Here is a 23,243-nt window from a genome sequence, read left to right as displayed (position 1 = left end):
CTACCGCGGGAAGGGGGCGTGGCTGCCGCGGGAAGGGGGCGGGGTTATCGCTGAAAGGGGGCGGGGCCGGGAATGGGGAGATCCATCCGGGAGGGGAAAGAGGGGGGATCCGTAGGGGAGACCCATGGGGGATCAGGGGGGAGGTGGGCACATGGGTGAGGGAACCGGAGGGGGAGTTCTGGGGGGAGACCCATGGGGATCGGGGGGGAGGCGGGCACATGGGTGAGGGAACCCAGGGGGGAGTTCTGGGGGGAGACCCGTGGCGGATCAGGGGGGAGGTGGGCACATGGGTGAGGGAACCGGAGGGGGAGTTCTGGGGGGAGACCCATGGGGATCGGGGGGGAGGTGGGCACATGGGTGAGGGAACCCGGGGGGGTCCGGAGGGGGAGTTCTGGGGGGAGACCCATGGGGGATCAGGGGGGAGGCGGGCACATGGGTGAGGGAACCGGAGGGGGAGTTCTGGGGGGAGACCCATGGGGGATCAGGGGGGAGGTGGGCACATGGGTGAGGGAACCCAGGGAGGATCCGGAGAGGGACCGGAGGGAGACCCATGGGGGATCCATTCGGGAGACCCAGTGTAGGGTCCGGGGGGGGGAATCCATGGGGGGCACCCAGGAGGGATGCGAGGGAGAAGCGGGGAGAGGTCGTGGGGCGGGGAGTGTGTGTGTGTGTGTGTGTGTGTGGAATCCAGCGGGATCAGGGAGGGAAACTGAGGGATCCGTATGGGAACCCCATGGGGGATCGGAGGTTGGGGGGGGGAATCCATGGGTCATTCATGGGAACCCATGAGGGACATCCAAGAGGGATCAGGGGGGGTGCGGAGGGGGGATGTGGATACAGACCCATGGGGGAGACCTATCCGGGGGGGGATCCCTTTGGGATACCCATGGGGAGACCCGGGCGGGATCCGGGTGAGGGGAACCCATGGGGGGCATTCAGGGGGATGCGGGGGGGGATCCCGGGCTCCGCGTCCCGGCAGCAGCGGCACCGGGGGCCGGGCGGGGCCGTGTCCCGGGGGCCGGGCCCGGGCCTGCGCGACTCCTCCCCGGGGCCGGCCCGGCCAGCGCGGGGTCCCTCGGCAGCGGCGGGACGGGGCGCAGCGAGCGGTGAGCGCGGCAGGGACCGGGGCGGCGGCACCGGGGGTAACGGGGAGGGGACGGCGAGGGGGGGGGGCACCGAGGTGCTGGGGTCGTGCTGCGGGGAGCGGCGGTGGCAGCGCCCGGGGGTGACCGCAGCCGCTGCAGGGACTGGCACCGGCTCACACCCGGCGCAGCCCCCCTGCTCTGTGCCCACCAGTGTCCCCATCTCCCCACGGGGACCGGGTCTCAGCACTGGGACCCACAGCGGGGCCCGGCGGGCAAATTCCCGTGTCCCTGTGCCCCCCCCGGTGTCCCCTGGACCCCCATCCCTGGTTGGGGGGGGGGGTGGGAGCTGGAGGTGGCAGCCGGGGCTGCCTGTTCCTACCTTGCATCCCCAGTGACGCGGGTGACATGGGGAAACTGAGGCACGGCAGCGGCTGAAATGGGTGCTGGCTCTCTAGGGAGCGTGTGTGGGGCTGCCCCACGTCTTCCCTCTGCAGGCGGAGCAGCTCGTGGTGTCTGAGCCCGGCTTTGAGCATGGGAGGATGCTGGAGGGTCACGGGCACCTGTGGGTGCTCCATGGGGGGGTGCTGTGGGGACTTTGGCAGGGATTTCAGTGCTGTTTCCACTGGTAGCAAAGGGGTCTGATGGGTGCTCAGCCACCCTGGGGGATGTTCTGACACGCCGGGGATGCTCGGCCATGCTCAGGTGCAGGGATGCCCGAGCTACCTTGGGGTGCTGGAGCATCCCCACGTCCCATGTGTTGGTGCCTGGTGGGGTTGGAGCCCCTCAAACACGGTTCTGTGGCTGGGGAAGCTGAGTCAGGAAATCCCGGTTGTCCCGGCCGGATCCTGGCTGAGTCATTTGCAGGAGCTGAGTAACTGCGCTCCATGGGTGGACAAGAGCTGGGCTCTGCCTGCCCTGCCCAACCCCTGCCTCAGTTTCCCCACAGTGCAGCACATCCCCGGCATAGGGAACCCGCTCCTGAGGGACCAGGGTGGGCCTGAACAGGGGGAGATGGGGTGGGATGGGGAGTGTGGGGCTGGGTGATGGGAATGATGTCCCTGAGGCAGGATTTGGGCCTCTTCCTTCTGCTGAGGGGGGGGGCAAGGCTGAGTGTTGGTGTGTGGGGAGGGGAACGAGGACCGGGAGAGGGATGAGGATGAGGATTGGGATGAGATGGGGTTGGAATTGGGGATGAAGACAGGAACAAGAATGGGGATGGGGACAAGGTGTGGGATGAGATGGGAATGAGACTTGAAATGGGAATGGGACGGGATGGGAATGTGGACAGAGATTGGACTGGGATGGGGTCAGGGATGCTGCTGGCGGTGGCTGAAGCAGGGCTTGGGGCACAGGGGGAGACTCTGTGGGGCAGGAGGGGACGCCGTGGGGCAGGAGGGGACGGGACACCGTGGGGCAGGAATGGGGCGGCCTGGCTGGCCGCAGGTTATAAATAGCCCTCGGAGACGCGAGGCTCTTTCCTGCTGCCCTCCCTGCGCTGCAGCCCCATGGACAGGAAAAAGGTGTTTCCGCTGTGGACGGGAGCGGGGCCCGGATGGGGACACGGGTTGAGGCCATGGGCAGATGGGGGGGGGGGGGGGGCAGGTATTCCCCCCACCCCGGGCTCTGGTGCTGGGGGTGCAGCCTCTGGGCCGGGCTGGAGCCGTGGTGGGGCCGGGAAGGTGCCCGGTGCCCCCGCGTGCCCGGGGCCGTGTTCCTGCTTCCTGGCTGGAGCAGGATCCAAGTGGAGCTGGGAGAGCTGGAGCCGGGGCTGGGGGGGGGACGGGGAGGGGAATGGGGTCCCTCGAGGTGACTCCGACCTCGCATTGCTGCGGGACGTCCCCTCACTGCCCCTGGGGAGGTTCGACCCCAGCAAAGGGACTGGGGCCACCCAATGGGATGGGGATGGGAGGCCCTCGGGATCCCTTGCTGGGATGTCCCTTGGGGGGCAGCCCCTTTGTACCCCCCGCAGGGGGGCAGTGACAGGGATGTGTCCCCAGGGATGGGGTGACTGGGACCACCCCCCGTGTCCCCAGCCTGGGCAGGCTCCGGTGGCTTCCCTGCTGCGTTTGATGGCACGGCCTGAGCCCTGCTCCTTAACACGGGGCCTCTAACGAGCTTTGCGTGGCCGTGCCGTGGGTCTGGGCAGGGCTATGGACATCGGGTGCTGGTGCCGGATTAACTGCCTGGATTAGGGGATGCTCAGCGGGAGGGGGCCCGGCGCCAGCCACTGCCATGGGAAGCGACAGAAACTGCGGGGTTTTCCTTAACCAGCGGCTGCGGGAGCTGCCTCCAGCGCTGCCTGGATTGGGCCACAGCGGGGATGGAGCCAGGAGCCCGGGTGCTGCCCTGCAGGCACCAGGGGTTGGGGTGCTCCAAGGCATCGCATGGGGAGGGGGCAGGTGGGGACAAGCCACCCATCCCCAGGGCCAGCCGGGGCTGTGGGACTGGTGTCCTGGCATCCCCTCACTGCCAGGATGTGGGAATTGGGCTGTGAAGGTCTCGGCTGTGCTGGGGGAAGTGGGTTTAGGACGGGAGCCAGCACTCGAGTTAATGCCTCCTGCTATGGATCCAATGGGCTCCCTGCCTCTCGCGGAGGAGAGGAGGTGGGAGCTGCAGGAGGTGGGTTTGTTCTCGTCCCCCTACCCTCATCCTTGACTCCCACTGGACACGGCCATGGAGCCTGTGCGGATGCGGCTGAGCACTGTCACCGCAAGCAGCGGAAACTCCCCCTGCCCGGGGCCGGGCGATAGCTCACCGGGTCCTGGCTTCTCCTCCACCCCTTCTGGTTCCTGGATGGGGAGGATGCACCATGGAGTGGGCGAGGGGGCAGGCGGGAGTGCTGCCTTCCTCCTATGGGCTGCTCGCTGCAGGATGCTCAAGGGATGCTCAAAGGATGCTGGAGGGATGCTCAAGGGATGCTCAAGGGATGCTCAGGCTCCCCTCTGGGTGTGATGGCCCCACGGTGGCTCTGTTATCTGCATCTCTTGGAGGTGGAAGGTTCGATTTTAGCTGTACAAGGATGGTGGGACCGGAACTGCTGCCTGCTCTGGGGCTGATGGGGGGGTGCTGGGGTCGGGGTGGCATTGCCAGCCCCTGCCTGCCTCTTCCAGTGTAAGTGGCCATCCCCAGCTCTTTGGGGATGTTGGCATCAGGAACGCACTTGGGGTTGTTCTGCTGAGCCCCAGGGTCACTGTCACTGTCACTGGAAGCTGGCAGTGGTGGTGGGGGGACACAGGCACTGCTGCAGCCCCCAGGGCCTCAGCAGGGAGCTGTTTGCCAGCAGCTGCTGTGGATTTGCAGCTCACTGGAAAATCCACTCATCCCATTAAGGGCTCCCGGTGGCTTTTGCTTTCCATCGCAGATACCCGGTTGTCCCAGGGGAACAGCCCTGGGGTGCTACCGGCGCTCTGCCAGGAAGAGTCCTGGCTGCAGAACAGGGACTGATTTGTTGTACGAGGGATTATTGGGCTGAGAGGAGAGAGATTCATCCCACTTGCCCAGGTAAGACCTGGCAGGGGGGCTGGGAATAGCCCGTACCGGGGGGGGGTGTCAATTGGGAATTGCAGCTGGGAGCTGATTTTCCCTCACCTGGTTCATTGCCCGGAGCAGATCCAGCCCCAGCCTGGAGCTTGGTGGCTCAGCGAAGGCACAAACCCAGCCCAGGCTGTGGCTCTGCTCTTAGGATTCAAGCTCCTGCTGTGGCCCCTTTGCTGTGTCCCCACCCCGCACCCCCTGCAGCGTCTTCCAAATCCGTAACTTAATTTGGGGGGAAAAAGGACATTTTTGGGTGGCCTGAAGCCCTCGCTCTGCCCGCTGGCTTGGGGAGATGAATGTTGGGAGGAGGGACAGGCAGCGGGGGGCTCACCCGTGCATGCTGGGGTGGGAAGTCAAGCCCAGCTCCCCCCCGAGCATCACCGCATGTGTCTGCGTGCGGCTGCAGCAGCATCTGCTGAGGTGATGCGTTTTGCGGGGGGGGGGGTCCCGGATCGAGGGGGGTCCCGGATCGAGTGCTCAGGACCGGGGGGGCACCGTTTCCAAGCGGTGCCGGCGAGCGCAGATGCTGCGACATCTGCTCCTGCTCCAGGCTCCCGGGAGCAAAGGGCAGGTCCGCGATGCGGGAGCTCAATGAATGATGCAATCGGCTGCGGGGGGGCTCGGGAAGAGGCGGAAGCTCACCCGAGTGTCCAAGTGCCTGCACCGGGGCTGCGGGATGGCTCCTGGCCAAGGGCTCGGTCCGGCCAGGACAAGGGGCGGGAGGATCCTGAGCACAGAGGTTTTGGGGCAGATTTTGGAGAGGGTTTGAGAAAGGTTTGAAGCCTCATGGAGCTCAATGGGAAATGTTGCTTTTCGGCCACAGTGCTGGATGCTGAAGCAAGGGGGAATGGCTTTAACCTGCCAGAGGGGAGACTGAGAGGAGCTCTTAGGCAGAAGCTCTTCCCTGTGAGGGTGCTGAGGCGCTGGCACAGGGTGCCCAGAGAAGCTGTGGCTGCCCCATCCCTGGCAGTGTTCAAGGCCAGGTTGGACACAGGGGCTTGGAGCAAGCTGCTCTATGGAAGGGGTCCCTGCCCATGGCAGGGGTTGGAGCTGGAGGAGCTTTAAGGTCCCTTCCAACACATCCCAGGCCGTGGGTCTATGAGGCCACCCCGGGCTCCGCGGTGACCGGTGGCTCCCGTGTCCCCCTCGGCATGGCCGGGGGCGGAGCTGTCCAGCACCGGCGCCTCCTGAACGGGCTCCCCCGCTGCCCCCCCCCGCACCCCGGCACCCATCACCGCGGAACCCAGCGGGCTGGGACCTGGGGGGCACCCTGGCCCCTAGTACCCCCCTTTGCTGCCCCGGGGCGGGTCAGAGCCGCCGTGCTCAGCCCCGGTGAGGTGCGGGATCCGTGAGGGGTCCGGCGGGACCGTGGGGACCCCAGGCACCTCCACAGGGAGCCGGGACATCCCCGGCCAGCGAGAGGCCTTCGGCACCGGGGCTCCTTGCACAGCCCCTCGCACAGATCCTGGCGCAGCTCCTGGCTCTGTCCCAGCAGGATTTGTGCCCGGCAAAGCCCATCCCGGGCACGGTTCGGTTTCAGTCCTGTCCGCGGGGCTGCTGGGGGCAGGAGCTGCTGCAGTCGGTGCCCTGAGAGCTGGACTCTCCTCGGAGCAAGGTTGTATTGGCGTGGGTTAAGTGCATAATAGGATTGCTGTGCAGCGGAGACCGGTGCCGTGCCTGAGGGGCTGCGCATCCCTGCTCCTACCACAGGCGGTTTCCATCCTCCTGCCCCAGCCCGAAGCTCATCTCCCAGAGCCCCCAGCATCGAGCTGGGGGGAAACAGCCCCGCAGAGCAGCGCTGCCCGGGCCCCCCTTGCCCCCACCCTCATCAGCCATGGAGCCTGCCCCTCCGGAGCACCAAGGAGCCCAGCCAGGGCTCAGCGCTGTGGCGGTGGCGATGTCCCAGGCACTGGCAGTGTCCCACAGCCTGGCCAGGTCCCGGCCAGGGCACCGGGGCCGGAGGGATGGGGCTGGTGTCTGAATCAGGAGCTTGTTCTCCTCTGAAGGCTCTGCTCTGCCCCCGCTCCCTCTGTTTCTCTTAGGGAAGTTTGATGTCCCTTGTGCCACAAGGAGCCTTTTCTTTGTCCCTCTTCCGAGCGTGCCGGGGAGGCGGCCGTGCTGGAGCCATTCCCAATGGGCTGGTTCCTCGTGCAAGAAGCACAGGGCTGCTTCGAGGGGCAGCCGTGTCGGGGCACCAGGATGGGCTCAGCTCCTCACCCGGCCCTGCTGCAGCCCCCGGCACTCCTCTGCTGCCGGTCTCAAGAGTGGCTCCTGATCATGGAGCTGCTCTGCAGGATCCGTCCTCCTTTATCCCTATTTCCCAGCCTGGTTTCAGCTCCCTCACCCTGAGCAGAGGCCGTGGCAGGGTGGGGAAACTGAGGCACGAAGTGGCAGCAGGATGCCAGCAGAGGCTGATGGGTTTCGTGCCTTTGTGCATCACCAAGCGTCCGTGCTCAGGCTCCTGGCACAGTTACCCGGGGGCACAGGGCAGTTCCATCCCCATCAGGGACCTGTAAACTGCAAGAGATAAGAGAGGAGCAAATTTAATCTGGTTTATAAAAGTCACCTTGAAACGTTTCAGGAGCAGTGAAATGCTGCGTAGCCATTGGCTCTTGAGACCATGGGGGTTGGATCCCTCTGAGGCATCCATCACACGTGCTCAGGTGATGGATGGCTCCAAAGCGCATCTGTTTCAATGCTGGGGGTGCTCCAGTGACCCCTCACATAGGAAATGGGGACATTAAATGAGACTCTAGACCCCTGTAATCGTTTCTGGCTGCTAAAGTCTCACATAAGGGGTGCATTTGGACACGGGGATGAGGACATAGCTCCAGCTCCAAGCACAACAGATGCCTCTTTGAAAGAGATGCCTTCAGGGATGTGCTGGGTTGTGCTTGCCCTGGGATGAAGGACACGCTCGGCCAAGGCTGTTTCGTTTTCCTTCAGTGTGAACACCCGTGTCTTTGTGGAGGAATCACCTGAAGGGATCTGAAACCGCCTCATCTCTGGGCTTAGAGCTCTTTAATTCAGGGAAAACCGGAGTTCAGCGCTGGAGCCGGTAGCTGTTGGCTCAGTGCTCTGGGCCTGAACTCTGGAGCTCTTACACCTTGTGTGTATATTCTGGTACCTGGTGAGGGGACAAGGCTGAAACCCCCAAACTGAAGCATCTGGGGCAAAGTCCTGGTGCTCCCATCACTCGGTGATGGTGGCAGCCGGTTCCCAAGAGCTGCTCCGGGCACACGGAGCTCTGTGCTCAGTGGCATTAAAGGAGAAAGTTGTTTCCCTTTGGATCTGATTGCAGAGGAGGCGCCTGTGCCTATGTAGGTCAAGCTGTAACCTGCTTTAGCCAGGCAAAGCGGTGCAGGTGATGCGGTGCTCCCCTGCTGCTGCAGGGGCAGAGCTCAGATGGGGCAGGAATCGGTCCCGAAGCAGACGACGAGTTTGGAAGGAGAATCATAGACCCATAGAATGGCTTGGGTTGGAAAGGAGCTTAACATCATCCAGATCCAACCCCTGCCATGGGCAGAGACACCTCCCACTAAACCATGTCACCCAAAGCTCTGTCCAACCTGGCCTTGAACACTGCCAGGGATGGAGCATTCACCACTTCTCTGGTTTAGAGTGAGGCATCCCTGCTCATGGCAGGGGTTGGAACTGGATGATCTTAAGTTCCTTTCCAACCCAAACCATTCCATGGTTCTATGATGATTCTGTGACCAGGAGATGGTCTCGGATGTCTGGGACATGGTCTCGTTGGACCAGGAAGTGGTTCCAAGGACAAGGAGAAGGTTTTGGGTGGCCAAGAGGCTCCCATCCCACATGTGATGCAGCCCTGTCTTCTGAGGCACTGTGCCATGTGGCCTTGCTGCAGGGACCTGCCACAGGGACCTGGGATGGGGCTGCACAGGGTCCCTGGGGGAGGATGTCACAAGTGCTGTGGGGATCCCTGTGGGGGGGGCATCACATGCATCCTCCCTCTGTGGGGTGCCGCAGCCTCCCCCGGGATGAGGCCATTGAGCACCACAGTCAGCAGGGGTCAAGGCCGGGGTCCACTGTGTCTGCGGGGATGTGGGTGCTGCCATGGCCACCCCTCGCCCTGCTCATCCCTGCTCTCTCCCCACAGCCTCGCCAGCGCCGGGATGAACGGGACAGCCAACGTCAACCCTGCCGCCCGCAGCCACTTCGCCTCTGCCATCCCGGTGCCCCGCGCTATGGCCCATGGCAAACCACACACTGTGCCCCCCCCCAGCACCACGGCCCCCCCCGTGTCCCCCAGGGCTCTGTCCCCCCAGCCAGCCCCCGGCCCCAGGACCCTCAAACCCAAAGGCAGAGCTGCCGAGGGCACTGGGGGCAGCCCCGGTGTCCCCCGCCGTGGGGGGCAGAAGGTCCCAGCGAGACCCCTGGTGCCCCCCGGGAAGTGGCCAGAAGCAGGGGGCAGTGGGAGGAGAGGGGCAGGCAGGGCAAGGGAGCCCCCTGAGCTCCCCAAGGCTCCCCCAGCACAGGGCAGGGCTGGGGGGCGGCTGGGGGCTGGCCCTGGGAAGGGCAGTGGGGTGACCGTGGCAGGGATGGGGGATGAGCCCCACAGTGGCTCGCAGGGGAGGGGTCCTGTATTTGGGTCGGGGGCCATCACCTTCTCCTCGGGTGCCCCACACAATCACCCCGTCACTGCCACCGTGGCACCCTTCCAGTACCGGTGAGTCCCCGGGGATGGGGCTTATGGGGACAGGGGGACATGGGGAGGCAGGTGACGTGGTGAGGGTGGTCATGGGGAATAGTGGGGTTGGGTCTGGGGGCTCTGCCCCACAGGGAGGGTTCCAACTGGGTTTGGGGTGCTGGGGGTTTTGGAGCACCCATGGGAGCAGGTGTGGGGCAGGAGATGGGCTCAGTGGGCAACAGAGTGCACCAGGACCCCCCCTTGCCAGTGTCCCCTAGCCCTGGCAGAGCCCAAGGCACCGCGTTCCCATCTCCTGGGGGTCCCCAGCCAGCTGCACCCCACAATGTGCCCCTGCTCCCACACCCTGACCCCGCTCTGCCCTCCAGGCTGCAGGAGCGCCGGGAGGAGGGTGACGAGTGCCCTGGACCTGACCCCGACCCCAAACCTGGAGGCCCAAGTGAGTCCAGGGGGGTTTGCTGGGGATGGGGGGGGGGGTCCTGCAGGGGGGGCAGGGGGTCGTGTGGAGCTCAGACCCCCGCGGGCATGTGCTGGAATGGAATCCGAGGGGGAACCCCCACATAAGCTGTGCCCCAATTCCTCTGGGAATGACATGGCTGCAGCTCCCGTATCCAGTGACTCCCACGGCTAAAAACCTACAACCAGAGGCATCACCAAACCCAGGTGCAGGAGCCACCTTGGCATCCCCCATGGTCCAGCATCCCCCATGGTCCAGCATTCCTCATGGTCCAGCATCCCCCATGGTCCAGCATCCCATGGTCCAGCATCCCTCATGGTCCAGCATCCCTCATGGTCCAGCATCCCTCATGGTCCAGCATCCCTCATGGTCCAGCATCCCTCATGGTCCAGCATCCCCATGGTCCAGCATCCCCCATGGTCCAGCATCCCATGGTCCATGGTCCAGCATCCCTCATGGTCCAGTATTCCCCATGGTCCAGCATCCCCCATGGTCCAGCATCCCATGGTCCAGCATCCCATGGTCCAGTATCCCATGGTCCAGTATCCCCCATGGTCCAGCATCTGTCATGGTCCAGCATCCCCCATGGTGCAGCACAGAGGGACTGTCCCGTCCCATGGCGCCGCCGGGACATGGCCCTGCTTGGCTCCTTTCCCTCCTCTTCCCAGTTTCCAGGCGAGCTCCGGGAATGACCCATTTCCAAGGAGCTGGCTCGGAGCCGGGCGGAGGCGGGTGCCGCTGGCTCCCCGCACCCACCGCGGGGACACCCCCGTTCTCGGGAGCCCAGTGCGAGCTCCCCACTGCGGTGCTGGGGACAATCCGATCCCCGATGGCGCCTGCTCTGGGGCAGGTTTTGGGGGGCAGCCGCTGGGGGAGATGCCGGGCGGCGGTTGCCAGGGCAGCGGCAGCGGAGGATGGCGGGATGCTCCAGGGATGTGCAGGGAAAGGGAAGAAAAGGAGCCGGGAGCTTCGCTGCGTGATGTGAAGGGACAGAACTCGGTCAGAGCCGCGGGGCTGGGGAAGGGGCCGGATCCTTTCTCTGGCTCCACACCTCCCGCGGGGCTGGAGGGGACCGGGAACAGCGGGAGGTCCCAGGGGTCCATGAGACGGCACCCCCAGATCTGCCCCCCCGCAGTGGGCCCCACACCCAGCCCATAGCCGTGACAGCCCCGCACACTGAGAGCGGCTTCGGGGTGCAGCTCCTGCACCCACCCCATGCCAGCAATGGTAACACCGGGGGCTTTGGCCACCCTTTGCTGTCCCATCCAGGGCCGGGGCATTTCGGGGCTCCTCAGCATCACCACGGGCTGGACCCCGACTTCCCCCCCCCCCCCCCCGGGCTGGGGGCTGTGCTGGGGGCTCCCCCCCCCCTCCCCGCCCTGCCCTCTCCCCATCCCGGCAGCACGGTGATGGGCTCTAATGCGATATTTTCCGGCGGTTGCCATGGCAGCGCGCGTGAGGTCACCAAATAGACTTAATTCACCCCTCCCGGGGGACGGGTAATTAATGAACACTGATGATAACCAGACCCCGCTCCCCCTCAGCCCCCCCCACCCCCCGGAGGGGCCCCGCTGGGGGCGGGGTCCCGGGGCCGCCCCTTCCAGCGCCGTTTGGGGTGAAAAGGGGAAGTTTTGTCCCCGTCCCCCCCCCCCCATCGGGGCTCTGCTCGGTCACTCCCCCCCCCCCCCCCGTGCTCGCTGCTGCGCGTCCCCGCCGCGCCCCGCCCCCTGCCCGCGGGGCTCGGAGGAGGGCGGGCCCTTTTTGTTTGCCCCCGACATTCCGCTGGTTCGCAGTGTCCCGCTGGCGGCGCAGCGGCGAGGTGGGGCCGCGCTGCTCACCGCCACCCCCCCTTACAGCCACCCCATCTCCTCCCCGTCCCGCTCCGCCCCGGCGGGGCGGGCGCTAACGGCGCTTCTCTCTCTCCCTCTCTCTCTTCTCTCTGTCTCGCCCGGTGTTCGTCGGTGCCGCAGCGGCAGCAGCCGGCGGGTTAAATGGTTGCAGCGCGGGGATGCTGGGGAGCAACCTCAAGAACCTTCCCGACGTGGAGCTGGGCGAGGAGGAGCGCGGCTACCGGCGGGGTCCCGACGGCGGCGCGGTGATGCCGAAGCGGGCGAAGGCGGCGGCGGCGGCGGCGGGGCCGCGGGGCGCGGAGCTGCGCGTCTTCAAGGCGAGCAGCGCGGAGGGGCGGCTGCCGGCCGGCTCCAACCTGCGCAAGCAGAAGTCGCTCACGAACCTGGCCTTCCTCACCGACGCCGAGAAGAAGCGGCAGCTCTACGAGCCCCGCTGGAGCGACGACATGGCCAAGGCGGCGGCCCCGGGGGCGGCGGCGGCGGGGGGCGGCCGGGGCGGTGGCGGTCCCCGCGGCCGGGAGGCGCCCGCCATGTCGCGGAGCTTGTCCCGTTCCGAGCACTCGCTGCTGCCGCCGCGCCCCGCCGGCCCCGCCAAGCCGCCGCCCGCCGGCAAACCCAGCCGCATCCCCCGCGGGCCCTACGCCGAGGTGAAGCCCCTCAGCAAGGCCCCCGAGGCGGGCGGCGGCAAGTGCGATGATGAGCTGCTGGGAGGGAAGGGGCCGGCGGTGGCGGCGGGCGCCGAGGACAAACCGTACCTGAAGGTGGACCCCGAGCTGGTGGTCACGGTGCTGGGCGACCTGGAGCAGCTCCTCTTCAGCCAGATGCTGGGTGAGTGCTGCGCGAGGCGTTGGGGAGGGGGGAAGCCCTGGTACCCCCGGGAGGGGCCCGATGGAAGCTGTGTTGGCCTGGTCCTGGTGCCGGGGGGCGAGGAGCAGGGATGCCGAGGGGCGAGGAGCCGGGATGCCGAGGGGCGAGGAGCCGGGATGCCGAGGGGCGAGGAGCCGGGATGCCGAGGGGCGAGGATCCGGGATGCCGAGGGGCGAGGATCCGGGATGCCGAGGGGCGAGGAGCCGGGATGCCGAGGGGCGAGGAGCCGGGATGCCGAGGGGCGAGGAGCCGGGATGCCGAGGGGCGAGGAGCCGGGATGCCGAGGGGCGAGGAGCCGGGATGCCGAGGGGCGAGGAGCAGGGATGCCGAGGGGCGAGGAGCAGGGATGCCGAGGGGCGAGGAGCAGTGAAAGGCAAAGGTGCCCCCAGCCAGCCCAAGGGGCAGCTCATGTCCACCTCTGGGCTTGTCTCAAGCCTCCTCATGAGGGGCAATGGCAGGAGGTGGGTGAGCTCGTTCTCCCCCACATGTATCTGGTCACCCTGGTCTCGATACCCCACCAAGCACAATGGAGGTGCCACCGCCGCTCCCCACCGTTGCCGTCGGTGTGGCTGCCCCTGTGGGTTAAGCTTGGCTGCTCTCGCTGGGAGGCTGCGGTGGAAGTGCTGTGCTCAGGGTCTGTGCTTTGAGCAGGAGGCTTCAAACCCAGAGCTCCTCCAGCGCCTTGGGCTGAGGAAGGTTCTCCAAGGATGCTGCTACCAGGGTTGCTCGAGCTGGTTTCAGCCCGTGGCCACCAGCATCTTGCTGTCCTGGGGGGTTTGATCCTTGAGCCACACATTAATGCATGGTGGGAGGGTTCCATGAGAGCACCGAGTGCTGCCTCCAGCGCTGGTCGTGCCCTTGGTCCGGGGACCCGCTGCCCCAGTCATGGCGCATGGCGCTGGGTCTTGGTACTGGTGCATCCAGCCCTCGTGCTTCCCTCGTGCTGATCTCTCGGAACCCTTGGGAGCCTTGGGAGCCCTCTGTGTCCTGCTGAAGCCTGTTCTTTCCCTGCCTCCCAATTGCAGTGCCTGTGGGTTTGGCTGGGCAGGGGCCGCTGGGGGCTTGTGGCTCCAGCGAGCTCTGTGGGGTGTCACGGACTGGTGTGAGAAGGTGGCAAATGGCCTCTGCACAGCCATTAGTGCCGGAGCTGGCCGGCTCTAAAGCCCTGGTTGGTGGGGAGGGAGGGGAAGAGCAGTGGTATAGGCAGGGCTGGGGGTCCTGGTGTGTCCTTTCCTTCAGGTTCCCTGCCTTTTAGGAGTCCAGGAGCTTCTCTGGTGCTTGGGGAGCTGGCTCGCGGTGCCTTCTCCTGGCTGCCCCAAGCAGAGCTCTGCTGTGGGGAGAAGGGGTGAGATTCAGCCTGGCTGGGGCTGTGGGGCAGGTTTGGGAGGTGGAGTAAGGAGCCCAGGGGAGGTATCTGTAAAGCTGTGCCTGCTTCCCTGCTGCACACACAGGAGCCTTTGGGTTGGCACAGCCCCTGCTCTAGTGCTGGCACATGGGCATGGAGCCTCCCAGAGCATCACCCTCAGCCCTGGGGTCAGCAGGCTTGTGCTTGCCTGGCCCCATACTCACCCTGACAGGGGTCTGGCAGCTGCTGGAGCATCTTGGGGCTGCACGAGCAGCTCATGGGCAGCCCCAGGGTGAGCTCAAGGGGTGGGCAGGGAGCAAGGACAGGCTGGACACGCAGCAGTGGGGGGCTCATGGACATCCATGCTCAGCCCTACTGCGGTGGTGGTACCAGAGATGCTGCCAGCAGGGACAAGGATTTGTGCCCACACCTTTGTTTCTGTGGTGGTTGCCTTGCTTCTGTCTTCCTCGGAGCGTGCTTCAGGGCCCCAGGGCTGCCCTTGACATTGGGAACATCCCTTTGGACTCCACGTGTACCTGAAGGCTTGGTCAGCTGGTCCAAACTGCTGGCTCTGTGCTCTGCTCCCCCTGCTCTGTGTATGTGCTGAAATAGGCGATTGTCCATGCTGTGAGGGGTGCCAAGCACCCTGTGGAGGGGCCACAGGGCTGGGCTGGTGGGGACAATGCCTGGGGTGGACAGGGCAGGGGCTTAACCCTGCAGAGACCTCGCCTTTCTTCCGTGGGGCTGTGCTGCTCGTGTCCATCAGACCTGTGCTGTTGAGTCGTAACCTCCCTACCCAAGCCACCCATGACCTGGCATGTCCTTGGCAGCTGGTGTGGTGGGGATGCCAACAGAAGCATGGGGATGTGTGGAAGAGGGAGCGGTGGCGGTTCCATCACTTCATGCATGCTGGCGGCAGAACCGCACCTGGGGTTCTGTGCTCAGTGAGCTTCTGGTTCTGACCCCTTTGCTTGTGGGCTGGTGTGAGCCAGGCAGATGGAAACCTTTCCCAGGGGTGAGGGTACCTTCCACAACCCGAGTCCTTGAGGGAGAGGTTATTCCTGCAGTGGGGATGGACCCGGAAGGGACAAGGACCTCTCCGCTCAGGAGAGTGGGCTTCAAGCCCTGCCAGGGCTGATGGGTCAGGCCGGGAGAGGAGCTTTCTCCTGGTTGCCTCCGGAGGTGCTTGGGAGGGAGGGGAGGTTTCTCTGCTGTTTCCTTGGGTTCCTTTGGCAAAAGGAATGTCACCCTGAGCTGTGCGGATGGAGCACAGCATCCCCGGGGCGGCACGAGGAGACCCGTGGGCTCGGTTTGGGCTGGGAAGCTGCAGAGCCTTTCAGCCTCTGCTCATCTTCTTGTCCTTGAACTGTTGGTCTGTATTGAGCAGCCAGAGCTGCCTCTGCCTGACCCAAGCTTCCTGCTGCACTGGGCACCGTGGCTTGTGGAGACCTTGTGTGTCTTTGATCTCCACACCTGAGTTCTCATCCCCACCTCGTGCTACTTGTGCCAGGAGTGCTCCCAGGCCTCTGCTGACCCAAAATACAGGTTATTTAGTGGTGGCCAAATGCTGCCTCTCCTCTGTGTCATCTCTTTGGTGGCACCGAAGCCTTTGTAGAGCTGCTGGAGATGTAACCACACTTAAATCAGAGCAGCGTGCTCAGGACAGGAGAGGTCAGTGGCACGCAGCCACCGCATGTGCTTTGTAGAGGCTATTTCCATCGTCCAAATTACACACTTCACATCAAGCAAAGACAGAGGCTTCTCATCAGGGCTTGCTGGCAGCTGGGGCTGCTCATTACTGCAGCGCCCAGCCATGGGATGGAGGGTGGAAGGCAAGAGCTCGTGGCACAGCATGGTGCGGTGCCGGCGGCATTCCTGCACTTCCCGAGAGCTCCCAGAGCGCCTCGAGGTCCTGCAGCCTCTTCTGCAGCCATTTCCTTGGCCAACTCTTGCCGTGTTTGGTGCCTCTGGAGTGGGTGCTAATTCCCATCAGCAAGGAGGCGGGTGGTGCATGGGCTGGAACACATGGGTGATCCCCAAAATGCTCACTGCAGGAGGCCGAGGGGCCGGTGCCTGCAGATGGGCTCCTTGAAGGGTTGGAGCTTCCCATTGCATCCGACTGTGGGTTTAGGAAAGAAACCACTCGGATGGTGTCCGATGTGTCTTGTGTGAGCACGTTCCTGGCTCTGGTTGAGGTGGCCCCAAGGAGAAAACCCTCCTGAGGGCTGTCCCTGCTGGCTAAGGGACTGGGATCAAAAGGAGCATGGGATTAAAAGGATGGGATGGGCATGGGATCAAAAGGAGCACCTCTGCCCCACTGGCTGTGTAATCAAGTGCTAACGGGCCCATTGCTGCCATGGCAGGAGGCCATGGGGAGGTGGGACACCAAGCAGCTCTTCGCAGTGACAGGGGTGGGTTGCTGCCTCGTGGAGCGGCGTGGCTGTCCTGGTGCCACTGTCACGTTAACGTTGTTCCTCTCTTAGGGCTCCTGCGTGATGAGGTCCTTGGGGTGGGGATTTATTTCCTTCTGGTAGCAGATATGGGCTCGTGTTTGAGGAGAAAGGGGAGAGGTTGCAGCTTCCATCCTGCTCTTGGCAGCTGGCAGGGAGAAGCAGGTGTCTCCTCTCTGGCTGAGATGGCTGCAGGGAATGGGGGGGAAGGTTGGACCCCAGAGCGTTCTGCTGCATCCCTTTGGGATGTGCCATGTTCCTGGTGATAATGGCAGTGCTAAACCCCCACATAACCCAGGTTTGGCTTAGTTGCCCATAGAAAAGCAGCAGAGCAAACACTTGAAGGCAGAAGTATTGGGGCTGCTCTGCCAAAACAAAATCCTGCCCCAAGGAACCTGAAAACCGTGGTCAAATGGGGGTTTCCCGGTGACTCCCTCTGCCTGGCTCCCACATCCAACGTTTGTTTTGTACCTGGATGTGAACTTCAGTGCAGCTCTGGAGGGGCTGTTGGGGATCTGGGGGTGGGATGTGACCATGGTGGGGCCTGGGCCATGTCCCTCCTGGGGTGGTTTGCTCTGATCTGGGTGCCTCGGGAGCAGTGCTCTTCCCACTTGGATGGCACTCGGGGAGCTGATGGCAGTTCTGGATCCTTCTGGGGAGTTCCTGCTTGATGCCCCTGTCCCTGGCTTTGTGTCTTTGGCTTCTCATGTTGCCACACGTGTCCCTGTGCCCACAGCACGACCCCCTGTGCCTTCACCCTCTTGTGTTCCTTCAGGTTAATAGCTCATCACTTGTCCAGCCCCGAGCATCCCCTGTGGCACTGCACGCGTGGCGTTTGGTGCCCCGTGTTTGTGGTGGCAGCAGTGTCCCAGGGCTCTGTGTGTGCCCTGCCTCTGGTGACGGTGGCACTGCGGTTAGAGCCCAGGGGTGAGGCTGCTGAGTCTGCATCCCTGCACTGGGTGGAGCGGGGATGGCTCCATCCCTCAGCGGTGCCTCAGTCCCGGTCCTCTCCGGGTTTCACACCCTGTGGGTGTCTCGTGTGGGGCTGTGGGGTGTGGGAGGTGGGGCACGGTGCGGTCCTGCCCTGTCCCCTGCCCTGCAGAGCCACATCCTCCTCTGGGCGCATCCAGTGGTGCTCCCGGGGGAACCAGGGGAGGGGTTGGTGGTTCTGGGGCTGGGAAGCGTTGAGCTGGGGATGGCAAAGCCTGAGAGGGGCTCGGCCCTGCCTCGTGGAGGGGCGAGGAGCGAGGGGGGCTCTCAAGCTGCTGCATTGCAGCTCGGAGCCGGGAGCCAAGCGGCGCGGAGCTGGGAAGGCAGAAGATGCTGCATTGCAGGGCTGAGATGAGGAGCTGTGCACATGGAGCTGTGCCTGTGCCTGTGGCAGGGCGGGTGTGACACTGAGGAGCCGTGCCCGCTGATCCACTTGGCTTCCCTCTGACCCATTCCTGCCACGTTTTGTTCCCTCATTCCTCCCGCTGCTTGTCCGATCGGGGCAGTGCTGTGTGTTCCCTTAATCCAGGGGAAGGGCTGGGATTCACCTCCCTGCTGGAGCCCGCGCAGGGGGGCTCAGCACCGCTGTGGCACAGCTGGGCAGGAGGTTATCCTGACCCATGACTGGAGACCCTTGCGTCCCCTGTGCAGGGGCCAGCGCAGCGTGAGCTCCCTGGGGGTGCTGCACGGGCAGAGGTGTGCGGAGCAGGTCCTGCGGGATGGGAACCTCTTCTGCCCAGTGACCTGGAAGGATGGATCCTGGCTGAGCAGGCGTGAAGCACGTTCCAGGCCGTAGCTCAGGTACGGCTCCGTGGCTGGTTATTTATAGCCCTGTGAGATTTCAGCATCGCCACGGACTGCGAAGAGCTCCCTGATGAGACACTTGGAATCACACATCCCTTGCCCGTGAGCAGCGTTGTTGCCTCATGCTTCCCGCATGGCGGGGTAGGGAATGGCTTGGTTGTGGCAGAGGGAGACTGAGATGAGCTCTTGGGGGGAAGCTCTTCCCTGTGAAGGTGCTGAGGTGCTGGCACAGGGTGCCCAGAGAAGCTGTGGCTGCCCCATCCCTGGCAGTGTTGGACACAGGGGCTTGGAGCAAGCTGCTCTATGGAAGGTGTCCGTGCCCATGTCAGGGGTTGGAGCTGGAGGAGCTTTAAGGTCCCTTCCAACACAAACCAGGCTGGGGTTCTATGAAAAGGGCTTTACCCTGGTGTTTTTTCTGCCCTGGGGGTGAGCTGGCTTCTCACGGCGCAGCTCCATGGCCGTGCCCTTGGCAGGATGCTCTTGGCCTTTTGCGGGGAGCATGCTGGGGACCCCTTCAAGCGTGGGCTCTGTAAAGCCCGCTTCGTGGGGAGCGGCCCTTCCCTTTCGTAGCCAGTGTATGGGGAGCTGTGGGCACTGGCAGGGAGGGATGTGCTTGGGGAGCAAGGCAAAGGAACCTGCTGTTCGGGCTGAGTCCTGCAATGTTGAAACTCATCTCTTTAACAACCCCCTGGGGCTGGAAGCGTTAGATGCTGTCAGGGTGTTTCCAGTTCCCTTTATCTCTGCCTTGGCATTGTATTTCCAAGCTGATGCAAACAAGTGGAAGAACAGATAGTGGCTAATTCTCATTGATTGCACTGGGAGCTCCCCGAGGTGAGCCTGGGCTGGCAGGAAACGTGCGGGGGCCACTCCACGGGGCAGGCGCATCCCTCCCCAGCCGGTTCCCACATCCTGAGGCTTATCCCAGCCTTGATGGTTCAGAGGCTGGAGGCAGCTTTGCCAGGGCGAGTTCATGCTGGACCAGCCTGGCAGTGGTGTTTTGGCAGGCTCGGATGGGGGGAGCACTGCTCTGTGTGTGTGTGGAGGGGCAGATTGTGGTTGGGAATGGGGGCTGTCAGGGCTTGGAGCACCCTGCTCTAGTGGAAGGTGTCCCTGCCCATGGCAGGGGGTTGGGACTGGAGGAGCTTTGAGGTCCCTTCCAACACAAACGGTTCCATGACTCTTTGGCTCCCAATGTGCAGAGCAAAAGCAAGAGGACTTCCTTCCTCCCCAGTCCATCAGGGAGGACACAGGCAGCATCCTGGGAGTCACTGCTGTGAGCCCGACAGCCAGGCTCTGCTGGGAGTGATGCTGCTGCTGGCCCGAAGGTGGGAGTGAGTTGAGGAATGGAGTCTCCCTATGTCGGTGCTTGGTGTTTTCCTTTCCCATCCCACTGCATCCGATCAGGGCAGGGGAAGCTCAATGTGGCGTCAGTGGGAAAAGCCCATGGGCTTCTCCAGTCACTGCCCTGCATCTGCCAGAGACCCCGGCTTCATTTCAACCCATAACAAAACCCTTCCCGTGGGATTGGCCGCCCGCTGCGCCTCGGGGTGGGCTCTGGGAGCAGAGGTGCTGCTTGCTCAAAGGACCCGCTGGCTCCTGGTGGTGGGAGATGCTGTCCCAATACCATGCATGTGAGTTTGGCATGGAGATAGGGTCCTGCTCGGCCTGGGGAGTGTGTTGTGGACCTGCTGGCCGAGGGGAAGCACCAGCATTTGCCTGACTCCCAGCTGCAGCCTGGAGTCTTTGTGCCCCGGGGGCTCGCAGAGCATCTGCGTGTTTGAGTGTTCACCCTGGGGTGTTTGTGGGTGCCTCTGTCACTGCCTGGGCTCCTGTCTCCCACTGTCAAGTGCTTAAATGCACCCAAAAGCTGGCTGCATCCCGGCTGCCCAGGGAACAGCAGCAGCCAGGGCACAGCCCAGACCTGCTCCGCAGCGCGGGGTTCATAGAGTCAGGTTCTTAAAGCTCACCCGGTTCCATCCCCTGCCAGGGGCAGGGACGCCTTCCACTGGAGCGGGTTGCTCCAAGCCTGACAGCCCCCATTCCCAAGTGCAATCCGGAAGAGGCAGCAGCACCTTCAGCCATCTCATGCTCATCTCTCCGAGCCCCTTGGGCTGTGGTTGTCTGTGCTGTGCCAGCCGTGTCCCGGTGCTGCCGGAGCATTCACAGGCATCATCCGGCCCTGGGCTGCAGAGTGCTCAGAGACTTTGTGCTATTTGCAGTGAGTTTTCCAAGCTGAGCTTATTGGCTCGTGGGCATCTGCTCCCAGATGGAGAACATGTGGCCGGTTCCTGCAAAGGGAGAGGAACAGCCCCGCTCATAAAGCAGCATGGGGGGATGAGGGAGGGAGTCTCTTCCTGGAGCCTGTGAGATGCTTTGGGGGCTGTGCAGAGGTTGGGGTTTGAAAGCTGCTCCAAAATCCCCTTCGCAAGCAGCTCTGTGGCCGGAGGTGAGAGCCTGCTCCCCATCGGGTCCCTTCTTAGTGATGGGGGAAGTTCAGTAACCTGGGGGCAGGAGATCTTTGCTTCCCGCTCCGCTTGTGAAGGCAAATAGCAAGCGCTGAACGTTCCGGGGTGATTTCCTGAGCAAACAGGCATTGTGCTAAAGGTGGTGAAGCTTTGGGGCTGCTGGCAGCTGGCTGCTGGCACAGGCTGGGGGAGGACCTTGCAGCACGTGAGGAGAGGAGCCCAGAGCTCGGGATCAGCAGTAAATGCACAAAGCAGCGTTTCCGGCCTCGCGTTCCCGAGTGGAGCGCGTTCGGATGCCGTGCTGCTCCCCACAGCCTTTGCTCTGCTCCTGGGCTGCTCCTCGCTGCGCTCAGGGGCAGAGGTGCCGACTCGTTCCGTTGCCAAGGCTCTGGTTCCCTTTGTGGGAAGAAAGCAGTTTCTGTTCGGTTGAGGCTCTCTGTGCCTTCAAAGCCAAACCAAATCCAGCTTCTTTTTTTGTAGCGCAGGAGATGCCTGGTTTCCATCCCAAGCCATCCATGTTTTGCAGCTCAATAGCACATCTTAGACAATGGCTTTAGAAATGAGACGCCTGCATCTTGGACCCACAGCGCTGAGGCAATGCCAAGCAGTGCATGGGGTGCCAGAATTCATGCACATGGGGAGAGAGGAGAAGGAGGAGGAAGGAAAACTTGCTCCGATGGGATGTTTCCAAGGAGATCATGGTAATGATCTTCCATTTCCATATAGCTTCTCATCCCCTTGTGGGGTGTTCTCCCTCGCAAGCAGACGTTGCACATACCCTGTGTGGAGAGTCCAGTGCAGCTTCTCCTTAAGATCCATGTTGTAGCGGGGAGGCTTTGGCTGTGGAGTGGGATCAGCCTTGGTAGGGGCAGTCCCTACCTGGGGGACATTGTGGGGTGCTCAGGGATGCTCAGGGATGCAGGATGTCCCTGCCCCTTAGCAGCACCCCATGTTTGGCTGCTGAGCACAGCACATTGGTGTAGGGAGTAACTTTGGCATGGAGCGACGGTGTCTGGGTATGTCCGAATCTTTCCCTACATCCACGTGGGATGTGCCTGCCATCAACCTGTGTGCATCTCGGAGCCGCACCGCGGCCGGACACGCTCTGGCGCTTGGCTCAGTGGAGCAAGAGCCCTGTGATGAGCTGTTCAGGGCTCTGCAGAGGCCGCATCCTGTGCGCGTGGTTGGGTAATATCTGCTATTCCCTCGTCGTTCCCAGCGCCTCTCGCTTTCCAGGAGGAGGGAGGCAGCTCCGAGCTCTGCCTCCCCCTGCGCCGAGGGGGGTTTGCAAGAGCCCCAGTTTCTAACGCCTTCTTCTGTTGTTTCCCTTCCCTCTTCTCCTGCCCTGGGTTTTCTCTGTGGGCTGGTGGAGTTTTAAACAAAAACATGGTGAGGAGAGGGGGAAATCCCAGGGGAGGGCATGGGAGGGGAGAAGAGTCTGTTCCCAAACCCAGAGCGGTTCCAAGGGGAAGCTTAGGGTGTGTTCTTAGTTTTAAAATCCCAACTAATTTGAAGGCGCTTTAATGACAGGGGAAAAAACCTTTCCCTTGCTGCGTGATGCACCCCAGCTTCACGGGGAGAGGCTGTGGGTTGAGAAACACCATGGAAATATGAAGCAAAGGGCAGCTGCTGCGCCCTTCTGTTCCTCCCTTGCAGGATGGGGTCTCTGGATGTGGGGACAGACTCCCCCTTGTCTGTGCATCCATGGGGATGGTAGCGTTGGTCACCTGCATGCAGTGGCTTTGTATGAGGGCAGATGTGCCTGTCCTGCAGGGCACTGAGCAGAGGTGTGGGGTGCAATGGGGCAGAACTCAGTCCAAACCGGAGCCGCCTGGCTCTTTGCTGTCCGGCTGGAGGACAAATGTTGGAGTGGGTGAAGGAGGACAGAGGGAGCGTGGGGATGGAGACCATCCCTGCTGTGAGCCACCAGCATGGGGGATGCTGGGGGACGAGCTGCTCCGGCTGGGGCTGGGCTGGTTTCTCACAGAGTTGGCTTGGCAGGTAGCTTGGGTGTTGGGAGGAAAGCAGCTTAAATCCATCACCTCTGACCTGCGGAGCGCAGCTCTCCAGGCGCATCTTGCTGGATGTCGTTCGGAGCAGGGAAGGAAACAGCTTATGGTAATGTCTGCGATGACTTTCCAATGGTTTTTTTTTTCCTTGGTGAACTGTCTGCAATCACTTACAGCGTTCCTGAAGGGATTAATTACTCGCTGGAGCTCATTGTGTGCAGTTCACATTCAGGACTGTTGTTGGATGCGATGCCTTGGCTTGGAGTGAGCGATGGGGGGGGGGGCACATGGCGTTTCTTTCCCCATCCTTTCCCCCCTGCTCTGGGCTATCTCGGGCTCCTGGTGGGAGCATTCCCCATTGCCGGTGGCCGCTCGCTCGGTGCATGACTGTGCTGCTGCGTAGCCAGAAGAAGACAAATCACTTCCTTGTTGGAATGACTTTTGGCTGATGCTTCCCTCCAGGCTGTAGCGTTGGCTCCGTTCTTCCCGCAGCGGTCGCGGCTCTGGGCTCTGCAGCCTCAGTGCTTGGACAGGCCCCCAGAACAAATATGGGGAGAAGAGCTCAGAGCACATCGCAGCGCTGCTTCCCATGGCTCGCGGGGCGCAGGCGAGAGGGGCTTTAGTGGGGAGGAATCTCAGCCGGGTCACATCCCTGGGAGGATGCTACCTGTGGGACAGGCCCTTTATTGCAGCTCAGGGGGGGAGGATCCCAAAC

The 23,243-nt window shown here is 63.3% G+C and overlaps 2 protein-coding genes across 7 annotated transcripts in view; both read left to right on the top strand.

The window, feature by feature from the left end:
* The first annotated feature begins 1,014 nt into the window (after positions 1 to 1,014).
* On the top strand, positions 1,015 to 9,980 carry LOC134166864 (uncharacterized protein ENSP00000471857-like). Of its 3 annotated transcripts, none has more exons than XM_062624932.1 (3): positions 1,015 to 1,106; positions 8,743 to 9,312; positions 9,660 to 9,980. In XM_062624932.1, the coding sequence occupies exons 2-3, from the start codon at positions 8,759 to 8,761 to the stop codon at positions 9,853 to 9,855; spliced, it is 750 nt and encodes a 249-aa protein (XP_062480916.1). In that variant the 5' UTR covers positions 1,015 to 1,106; positions 8,743 to 8,758; the 3' UTR covers positions 9,856 to 9,980. The 3 variants fall into 3 exon arrangements, with proteins under 3 accessions (XP_062480916.1, XP_062480915.1, XP_062480917.1); XM_062624931.1 differs by lacking the exon at positions 1,015 to 1,106 and adding an exon at positions 1,862 to 2,076; XM_062624933.1 differs by lacking the exon at positions 1,015 to 1,106 and adding an exon at positions 3,126 to 4,586.
* Positions 9,981 to 11,688: 1,708 nt separating this feature from the next.
* NAV1 (neuron navigator 1) overlaps positions 11,689 to 23,243 on the top strand; it is a 47,531-nt gene continuing 35,976 nt past the window's right edge. For all 4 annotated transcript variants that reach the window (XM_062624927.1, XM_062624925.1, XM_062624926.1 and 1 more), the window contains exon 1: positions 11,689 to 12,426. In XM_062624927.1, the coding sequence (XP_062480911.1) occupies positions 11,757 to 12,426 (670 nt within the window). In that variant the 5' untranslated portion in view covers positions 11,689 to 11,756. The remainder of the gene's footprint in view (positions 12,427 to 23,243) is intronic.

The sequence above is a fragment of the Pezoporus occidentalis genome, unplaced genomic scaffold (assembly GCF_034315485.1).
Source record: "Pezoporus occidentalis ecotype Australia unplaced genomic scaffold, CSIRO_AGI_Poc_V1 ctg274, whole genome shotgun sequence".
Lineage (NCBI taxonomy): Eukaryota > Metazoa > Chordata > Aves > Psittaciformes > Psittacidae > Pezoporus > Pezoporus occidentalis.
The sequence above is the reverse complement of the archived record's forward strand: the minus strand, read 5'-3'. Positions and strand labels throughout refer to the sequence as shown.